Source organism: Crocuta crocuta, unplaced genomic scaffold, assembly GCF_008692635.1.
Source record: "Crocuta crocuta isolate KB4526 unplaced genomic scaffold, BGI_CrCroc_1.0 scaffold25, whole genome shotgun sequence".
Taxonomy (NCBI): Eukaryota; Metazoa; Chordata; class Mammalia; order Carnivora; family Hyaenidae; genus Crocuta; species Crocuta crocuta.
In genome coordinates this window covers 4,357,110-4,367,613 of record NW_027532015.1, presented here as the reverse complement: position 1 = coordinate 4,367,613, position 10,504 = coordinate 4,357,110, and the positions used below count along the sequence as shown (strand labels likewise).

At 45.5% G+C, this 10,504-nt stretch overlaps 1 protein-coding gene across 1 annotated transcript in view; it reads left to right on the top strand.

Annotated features, from left to right (window-relative positions):
• Positions 1-6,325: 6,325 nt before the first annotated feature.
• SASH1 (SAM and SH3 domain containing 1) overlaps positions 6,326-10,504 on the top strand; it is a 156,508-nt gene continuing 152,329 nt past the window's right edge. Inside the window, exon 1 of the mRNA XM_077776181.1 lies at positions 6,326-6,454. Coding sequence (XP_077632307.1) covers positions 6,410-6,454 — 45 coding nt within the window. The 5' untranslated portion in view covers positions 6,326-6,409. The remainder of the gene's footprint in view (positions 6,455-10,504) is intronic.

Genomic DNA, 10,504 nt, shown 5'->3' with positions numbered 1-10,504 from the left:
ACTTGAAGGCCACTGCCTTGGAAGCACTTGTCCAGCTGGGAGGGAGAGAGCCGTGAATGCTGCCTGCTTGAGGCCTTCCTTCTTCAGGAGGGGATTTATGCTAACTGGAGACCTTGATGCAGAATAGTGGGGGCCTTGGGCACCAGGGTTATATTTGCCAAGGCAAGAATTAGACACAGGGCTTGGCAAGGTCTAGGGTGTTTTGGGGGGGGCGGGGCGGGGGGGAAATGAGAAAGCAGCCCTCCAGCCACCTGCCATGTGGGTGTGCCCCCAGGGCTTTTCGTCACCCCCAGCATGATCTAATATGGTCCCTTCAGTGTGTGTTTTTGGTTGTCCTGTGTAAAGAACTTTTTCCTGACACAAACTGTATGCCAGCCCAGCCCATCTGCAGAAATGCTAGGGGTGATACTTCAGAGAAAAATATTTGAGATCATTATATATTCAGTGACTCTCTCCACGAGTGACACGGCTAGATGGGACAAACCTGGCACAAGCAGTGACCTCACAGATTCAGTGAGGCTGAACGAGGAAACCAGAATTAACGTCTTTTTTTATGGTAGTAGCAATTTCGCCTGAAAGGTTGCTGAAAGCGTTTATCACCTCAAAATCTTTATTTATTTATTTTTTTAATTTTTTTTTAATGTTTTATTTATTTTTAGGAGAGAGAGAGAGAGACAGCGTGAGCAGGGGAGGGTCAGAGAGAGAGGGAGTCACAGGCTGAAACAGGCTCCAGGCTCTGAGCTGGCAGTCAGCACAGAGCCCGACGCGGGGCTCGAACCCACGAACCGTGAGATCATGACCCTAGCGAAAGTCGGACGCTTAACCGACTAAGCCACCCAGGCGCCCCCACCTCAAAATCTTTAAAATAAGCTAATTAAGAATGAAAATGCGGAGTGAAAGTCATTCAAGAAATCGGGCCTCGTTGTTATTGTAGTGGTTTCTTCCAGTGGATTTAGCTCGTAGGGGACTGAAGACTGATATATAGCTCTAACGTATAGTTCCGTCCGTCTCCAAAACAACAGGGAACAATGTAAATAGAGCATATAGCTTATATTATCCAAAATCTATATATACTTATTGTCATAGACAAAAAAAGTAGAGACACACTAAATAAGTGAGCCAGGAGTCTGTTCTCTTTCTTCTCCTCAACTTTGGGGATTCAGAGCAACACATTGAGTTTTCCCTTGGGGCTCTGTCTTTATAGATACATAAAATAGCAGGACCACAAGTTCATTTGCATTCATTTGCATGTGATCTGCATACAGCAGCACAGATTACATTGTATTTCCTGGTGTTTTCCGGACTTTCTTCTTTTTCTTTTTCCTTTTTTTTTTTTTCCCTCCCGTAAGCCTGTCAAGATACTCTAAACCATAAATGACATCTGGGAAAGAAGAGAGCAAAAATAACAAAAGTTAATGATACAAATGCTTTCTGTTTCCAAAGTACTTTGAGTTTTTGCATTTTCCAGAGACAGAAGTACATTGGGATAAATATCAGAAAGACTGCTAAATCAGTTGTTAAGAGAACAGTGCTGTTTCTTTCCTCCTAAATTGCAACCGTAGTCTACCCGATCTGAGTTGTTTGGTACAAATGCCCCCTCTCTCTACATTTTTATGTTGGCTGTAGAAAAAGATGAGTGTTTGGTGTGCTCCAGCTTCGTGGGAAGATTGCACAAGGTCTGTCTTCTGTTGACCTACCACAAGGAGTGAGACCACAGATTTAATTTAAAGCCATACCAAGTGAAAGGCATGGTCATAAGGAAAGATGTTGTGGCCTGGTTTTGCAATAAGGAAAGGAAAGAGAACTTGAATTTGTATGTCTTCCTCTCTTTCTTTCTTTTTTTTTTTCCTTTTAAGATGAGGATGGGAAAATTCTTATCATGTGACACAATTTCATAATTTACTTAAAAAATTCTTTTGCAGAAATAAGATTTCCCCATTCCTAAACTTGAACCCGTATTGCTTCAGCTTAATGCATGAGAACCAAAGGGGAACAATAAGAAGTGAAACAATTTAAGGCAAGTAACAACTCTAGAGCAGAAACTTTGAACACCTTAAGAGACATAAAAGTTTTAAATCTATTTCAGTGTTTTAATATTTGTATTTCTTATAATAAGCATAGAGAGTGTTTAAAGTCATACTATAGTTAGAAGTTTATTTTGCAGCCTCAGTGCCTCTTGACATGAGCATTGTGGATGTTGGGTCAGACATAAGCTCACATTCCAGAAGGCAAGATGCACTAGGTGTGGTGCTGTTAACATCAGCTGCATTATTTAAATTCCCTACAGCCTAATATTGCAAATATTTTTATTTTTTTAAGCTTTTCACTTTTTTTAACGTTTCTTTACTTTTGAGAGAGAGAGACCGAGAATGAGCAGGGGAGGGGCGGAGAGAAAGGGAGGCACAGAATCTGAAGTAGGCTCCGGGCCCTGAGCTCTCACCACAGAGCCAGATGCGGGGCTTTGAACCCACGAACCATGAGATCATGACCTGAGCTGAAGCTTAACCGACTGAGCCATCCAGGCGCCCAGAAGTGAATGTTTTTACTGAATAGGTCTGTGCTATCTCAAGAACAAGTCGGACAGAAATGATGTAAAGGTTGCCAGGTAGTCCTGGAAGAGCGTGGATTTTGTTGGACAAAGAGAACATCGTCTAGTGGTTCATTGGTTCTATCTGATCGGGGCATACAGGATTCCTTCCTGGGGATGGCAGACAAGACCTACTTTTTAAAAACACGTTCTTTTAGGNTCTCTCTCTCTCCTAGAAATAAATAAAAACCTTAAAAAAATTAAAAAAAAAAACACGTTCTTTTTTTTTTGCATTTCTTGGCATTTAAATCATCAAGACTGATGAAAGTGGAAATTTTGGGGACTTACTGCGCATCTGGAAAGCGATTTGGGAAAACACGGAGGCAGCTGTGGCACCCCGTTCTAAATTACTGTCCGCCGAGCGCCAAGTCAGGGGTGGATATTGCCGCATATTGCAGGGTGTGAAGTGTTTGCTGCCTTTGGCCTGGGTTGAGTTGAACGGCTGCCCTTTTTCTCATATATTTTCCAGGCCCCCAAGTTATTGGGGAATTTTGGGTGATTTGGGCTGAGGGATAGGGACTTAAACTTTTTCACGAGTGACAAAAAAAGTGTTTGATTGGCAGCTTGGAAACTTGAGAANGTGGGGAAGTAGTTTGAACAAAGATATACAAATAATTGTTTAAGAATTTTTTTGGAGTAGACCTGATTAATCTAAGAAAACAGTTGATTATGTTAACTTGTGTGGCTCAGCTGGTTATTTTTGGGGAAGCCAGAATTCAAGATTGGAGTGCCTTGGCTAAAATGGTACAATTCTTAGTGCCTCTGTGATAGAGAGGAGAAATTTTCATTTAAGAACAGCAAGCCATAGGAAAGTGTATAGCTATGATCTATAAGGGCTTTAACGAATTCACTCAGGTATTAGAACATGCGGGTTTTGAACTTGGTCAAAGGTGGCAGGCATGTTTCCCTTCCTGGATGGATGAAGGTAGAAGTCTCTGGATGAAGACGGGATAGCTTCATACTCTCGAGAGACTTGGCATAACTCTGAAGGGCTCCGGCACTTGAGGGGCCCCAGCTGCTGTGGGCAGTGGCCGAATCCAGGCAGTAACTCGTCACAATGGGTTCTCAGGTGATGTGACTATCAACACCATTCCCTCCGCCTTCCAGCACGTGCTCTGAAGGGAGCCCCTTGGCCTTTCCCAGTTTGTACTGGGGGGCAGGGACTAAGGAAACAAGAGGATCTTGAAGAGAAGGGGGACCATGAGGACTTTGTTTCTTTGAGGTGTAAGCAAAAATGTTGGGTTAATAGAAGGCAGCCGACCTGGCAGCTGTGGGCTCAAGCCCTTGCTTCAGTCCTGCCTGTGAGTAAGTAGTAGCTGGTGGTCAGAACTCAGTTCTGGTGTGGGGCCTGCGGTGGGTGGGGTGGGAGAGGGTCTTCTCCGAGGGCGAAGTGGTGGTTGTAGGAAGCTGCTTGCTTCTCTCTGGCTCCTCTGAACCTCCCAGGCGGTGGCCCTCAGCTCCTTTCCTCAGCGGGGCCCGACTGGGGAGCAGAGGTGAAGCCCTGAGAGCGGGCTGGCAAGGTGGGGGTTTATTTTTGCATTTGGGTGATGGGGTGGCGGGGTCATTCTCAGAGGAGGGGAAGCCAGTCAGATCTGTTTAGCAAGATCACTTCGGTGGCTGGGTTGATGGCAGATTAGGCAAAGTGGGGAAACGAATGAGAAAACTTGTCAGGAGGCTGTGGGATTTCCTGCTGTGGCCCACCAGGTACATGTTGTAGGGTTGAGGCGAGTCAGGGCAAACCTTAGGATCATCATCTAATTTATCGTGCTATTTTTCAGGAACCTCACCTTAAGATTCTCTGGCTTCGCTTCCTTCCTCCCAAGTGAGTCTGGTTTAGGCAGTTTTCTTTACTGACAGCAGGAAAGCAGAGACCGGCCGACTGACCACCTCTGGGCCTCTCCTCAGAGGCTCAGCAGCAGATTTCTACCTTGACTGATGTTATTTCCCTCCTGGAAACTTGACAGTAATCATATTGAATAGGAGGTTAGGCCCCCAGCGCCTCTGTGTCTGTCCAGCTTTTTGTCTGAGACAGACAGACCGACCGACCAAGTGAAGGAATGGCTTTTGCCCAGACGTGTTCAAGTCCTCAAACAGGTCCTTCCTAGCTCTGTACTGAGGACTTGGACCCAGTGACCTCAAAGGAGAATGTTTTACTGGGGGGAAAGGAAGAGTTTTTTTCCTAAAATATCATTTCTTTGAATTTCCACTTCTCCTGCACGTTGGTTGCATAAAATCAGTAAATGCAGATGCCGGATAGAGATGATTGCTCGGACCCAGGCCCCTTGACAAAGCCTGACGATCTTTAGTGGAAAGGCTTTGGGAGAACTCTGACTTCCCAAACCCCCCTGCCTCTGAGTGTGTTTGCAAGTTTAGGCAAGTGTTGCTGTGTGTGATGGGTTGGGGCCGTGGACTGTAAAATGGAAGGTGTGTACATCTAGGCTCTCTGAAAGTTGTGTTTCCTTGGTTGGCTTGGTAGGGCCATTTCTTCATACCAAAGAAAGGACACGTTGGGAGGTAAACAGGGGCGGGGGAAATGTCTTTGTGAGTGAGTGAATGAATGAACGAGTAGAAGGGCACAACTTACAAATGTGTGCAGCGTGTGTCCTCCGTATGTTGTGTCCAGACACGCATTTAGGCAGCAACTGCCCTAAAGGAAGACTATAGTCTGAAAGATTATCTTGGCCTGAATATTAGTAGCTAAGTAAGTTTTGAGCACTTAACACTTGGGACCATGTTGCTTATTTCATTACTTCCCCCTGGGAGATAGGTTCTGTAACTATTCCAGTGTTACCAGAGATTAGGAAACACGCCTCAGGCCACTGAATTGTAAGTGGCCGCCGGGCTGAGAGTGACCTCAGGAACATGGGCTCCGGAGTGGCTGCCGGGGCCACATACATGTTTCTTATTAAGGTAAATGTGTAACGTGTGTTTTCGCATGTGTGCTTGCTATAGCTCTAGGAATAGGGTTTTCTTTCCAAGGGGCTCCGGGTGGGGCATAGCAGGGGTGTGTCTCCGCAGCAGAGTTCCTCACGGGCCCTTGGTTCTCCGCTTCCAATCAGAATTTCTGAGAGCAGGGTCCTGGGATCGGGGTTTCTCAAAAGCATTCCAGGAGGTTCTGGTGCGCTGATTGGGCTTCGGGGAGCCTCTTACCGGCACAGTGCATTTTCTGAGGGCACCTCCCTGGGGGTTTCTTTTTTTTATTATTATTATTTATTTCTCAGAGAGAAAGTGTGAGCACGAGTGAGTGAGCAGGGGAGGGTCAGAGAGAGAGGGAGACACAGAATCTGAAGCAGGCTCCAGGCTCTGAGCTGTGAGCACAGAGCCCGACATGGGGCTCGAACCCATGAACCGTGAGATCATGACCTGAGCGGAAGTCGGACGCTTAACCGACTGAGCCACCCAGGCGCCCCTCCCTGGGGGTTTCTTAGCCCTGCCAGGCAGGCAGAGGTGTGGGTTTAAGATCAGGCCTTGGCAGCCGGCGGTCCTGGGTTGGACCCTTGGGCCCTCAACTTCCTGTTTGTTCACCTAACGGTGAGGAAATAGGTCCTGTGTCCCCCGTGTCCCACAGCGGTCCTGAGGATTCGGAGGTGTCGCACAGACTCCCCACTTAACGAATACCGGTGGTTCTTCCTGTGAATGCTGGGGAGAGGGGGCCAGAAGCTGCAGGTCTCTCTGCAGGTGGACTCACTGCCTTTGTTCTTGTCCTGTTTCTTTCCTGCTGCCTCTCCTCGCCCCCAGGACGGCTCCCTGGGAAACATCGATGACCTGGCCCAGCAGTATGCAGACTATTACAACACCTGTTTCTCCGACGTTTGCGAGAGGATGGAGGAGCTCCGGAAGCGGAGGGTGTCCCAGGACCTGGACGTGGTGAGTGGGCGGCCCAGGGACTACGCTGCTGCCTGGCGGGGCTGCTCCGTGCCCTGCTCCCCACCCAGCACCGCTTCCCGGGGCTGCTCCCTGCCCTGCTCCCCACCCAGCTCCCCACCCAGCACCCCTTCCCGGGGCTGCTCCGTGCCCTGCTCCCCACCCAGCTCCCCCTCCAAGCCCCTCTGACCGGCTTTCTTGTGCCTGGAGCATCTGTCCACAGGCTGCTGCACTAGTTTGGGGTAAAAAGTTTAGACCCCAAAGGATTAATCATCCGGTTCTATGATGATCACATAAATGAATATTGGCTAGGGCAGCATGACCGAATATATGTATTCATTAAAAGGCTAAATTTTATTTATTTAAAAAAATGTTTTTTTAAGTGTATTTTATTTTGAGAGAGAGACAGAGAGTGAGTGGGGCAGGGGCAGAGAGAGAGAGAGAGAGAGAGAGAGAGGGAAACACAGAATCTGAAGCAGGCTCCAGGCTCTGAGCTGTCAGCACAGAGCCTGACGTGGGGCTGGAACCCACGGACTCTGAGATCATGAACTGAGCCGAAGTCGGAGCTTAACCGACTGAACCACCCAGGTGCCCCTAGGTTTTATTTTTTAACTTAAGTAAAAAGAATGTTTTTACTCCTGGCCAGTCAGTGTACACTACATTTTTATGGACTCTAAGCCCAAAGAATGTCTAGGCTAGTTCTTTCCTTCCGTCCTTTTCTCCCTTCCTTTTTAAATTTATTTTTAGATAAAATAAAATTTAAAGAAGCCAGAAATGACCCTAATCTCTCACCTGGTAATTAGCATGTTGGTATTTTAGCAGATCTCTGCTCGGTGTGTTTTTATATCAGCAATATAATTCTTGCTTTTTTATTTAATATTTTATCATAGTTCCTATAGTTCCTCGATGTCATTAAGACCGCTTCATGATCACCATTCTTCATGGCTCCATTCTCTCACTGAGGTGTTGAAATTCATTTGGCTATTTCATGAAGACCTTTGTAGAATTAGTGCAGCATTGAAACTTGCATTTGATAGATAGTAATTAAATTGCTTCGGTCTGTCTCTGTAATCTGTATGTTTGCTCATGTTTCCATGCAGCACAATTGCTACAAAAAGTCTTACTGAGGCTTCTTCATTTATTAATTTAAATTTTCATCATATATCCTCTTTGGTTTCATCCTGGCTCAGTGCTTTTCAAATTGTTTTACTTCACTGTGGTGATCCCTTCGGGCCTCAGAGGCAGATGCCTTTCTGTCTCCATATGCAGATCAACTCCTTTTTGATCATCTTTTACACATTGGAGGGGAGAAGGGGCCTATATGGATTTGTTCTGAAAAAGATTCTCTGCCTTTAAAACAAAAAGTTTGAGAGAACGGCTGATTTACTTGAATCCTTTCTTAAAAAAATTTCCATAAATCTGCTTAGGGTAGGAATAAAAAAAAAAAAGCAATAATTAAGAAACTAAGAACAGATCATTCTTTTATCACTAATTGCTTTTATGTTATAAAGGACTTATTATATAATGGACCCAACAACTAGTTTAGGCACCTCAGTTATTCTGTAAGTGGACATGATTCATTTCTACAGTAAGACTCTGGCATTCCTGTGCATTTTAATTTCATTCCTTAATTCAACCTAAGTGAAGAATCCTTAGGTCAGGAGTAACAGCATATGACTATCAGATAATTATTGATTCTTTTTCCTTTTTGCTCACTGAGTTGTTGGCAGTGGTGAGAGTCTGTATAATCGAGTTGATCGAGTCTGGGAAGCATCGATCGGGGGCCACGGGCCACCATCCTGGGAGCCTGAGTCCGTGGCCCAGGCAGGTGCTGACATCATCATTGCCAAGGCCATCTTTCCTATAACTTTGTCCTCTGGCATGTGTGAATGGGAGGGTCATTTCCTTTTTTTAACAAAAGTAACCTCGTGTGGCAGAAGACTCAGTTAAAATTAATTAGGCTTTTATTTTGAGGGATAGTTAATGAAACAAGACTTTTTTGGGGAGACAAGAATGTAGCAGAACAACAACGGAAAAGGTGGACTGAACTCTTGGATATTGTATTTTTGACTTTGGATGATAGCTGGTAGCATACTTGGTGGCTTCCTTGCACATTTTGCCACGCGAGGAAAGGATTGCTGTGAATTGGTGGATGCTTCCTGCTTGTGCCAAAACTCTAGCTGGTTAAGAGTTGGGGTTACCATAGTCCTCACAAGGTGCTAGGAACCTTGGAGGGCAGCGTCTAGGTAGGAGAGAAAGCCTGCTTGGCAGTGGGGTAAATCACGTCTTCCCAGTTAGACAGATGGGCCTAATTTGTTCCAGAGCTGCAAAAGACAGTCTGGAGGGAGGGGGGAAAAAAAAACCCCANATTCTGTGTCTTCCTCTCTCTCTGACCCTCCCCTGCTCATGCTGTCTCTCTCTGTCTCTCAGAAATGAATAAAACATTAAAAAAATTAAAAAAAAATAGAGGAGACATTTAGATATTGGTGTTTGGCTTTAAAAGTCGAAAAATGCGTTGTCTTTAAGAGCCAATTACATGTCAACTGGANAGAAAACCAACCAAAAAGCCCCCCCCCCCAGCCCACAGAGATGCTTGACTTAACCCTGAAAAATAAAAGGTTTTGATAATTATGTTAGTAATTAACTTTCTGGACTGGATATCAAGCTACTTTTCCAGGACCTAATCACCCGGCTCCCAATTTGAATAAAGCACTTACTTGATAAAGTGTTTTTGGGGGCCAGTTAGTTTAGATGAAGGCAACAGAGAACACAGATGGGTGAAAATTCAACAGTATAAACAGGGATTATGATTCAAATTTATAGCTATGGAGAGAGGTTTTATTTAGCACCAAATGGGCCCTAAAGGAACGGTATGTCTGGACCACAGCCTTTGCCTCTGCTGGGGATTGGGACATTAGTACTTGTGAACAGCAGGGAACGTGCCCATATTTCCACACATTTGGCACATCCCTGAGCACTGTGTGTTTTTTTGGCTGGACAGCTCAGCATTTGGAAGTGATACGGCTTTCCAAGTCCATAATGGGCCCATCTCTAGTGATGCTAAGCCTGACATCTGTCAAAGTGACACCGCGTCCAGAAAAGGGATACAAGCAAGGTGGGCGATTATTCCTGGCCCTGTCAACTTCCTCGGCATCTGTGAGGCTGAGTCCCCTTGGGTGTTGACAGAAGACCAGTTTGTGTGAAGGAGTCCCCGCCTATAGGAGGACCCTGTGGACCACGTCAGCCAAAGCCCAGCTTGGGCTCTGTGCCAGATCATTATCACATCTGTGTGTGAGCCAAGAAATGGGAGCCCAGGTAGTGACTTTAAGGACCAGGAACATAAATTAAAATATTGCATCACATAACAGAAATGTGACATCAAAACCATTGCCGATGCTATAGGACCCATTCTGGGGTGTGATTGTTGTTCCTTGAAGTGTATTTAATCTTTCCAGATGTCATTCTGGACTCAGAGGCAGTCAGAGTGGTATCTGTCATGACTGTGGTGCTTCCTGGGACTTCTACAGCCTGTACCAGCCCAACCTCTAGCCACGCCCACTTGGGAGCCCAGCCCCTGTGTTTGGTACAGTGGCCGAGGGTGTGAGAAACACTTGGTGGAAAGAGGTGGTGGGACTCGGGGCCCCATTCTGGCGTCTGTTTTCAGTTGCCAAGTTGTGTAACCTTTCGAAGCCTCAGTTTCTTCATCTCTAAGATGGGCATAAAAATATCTCCTGAAGGTATTGTAAGAATTAAATGAGAAAACTGCTCATCATAAGTGACCTGTAACTGTTCATTCATTTTCTTTCCTTTCTATTCCTAATTCAAAACCACTCCAGTAACACTGGAGAGTATCTGTTACTTATATTTCACTACCAGGTATTCATATGATTACACAGATTCTTTTTAGTTTTTTTCCCCCCACACCCACTTGATTATTGTTAACTTTTCTTTGTGAGGCTAAATTTGCATATTGAAAGGCACCAATCTCAGCCCTACGATTTTGTCCAGTAGATGCATCCATGTCATACACACTCCAGCATGATACAGGACATA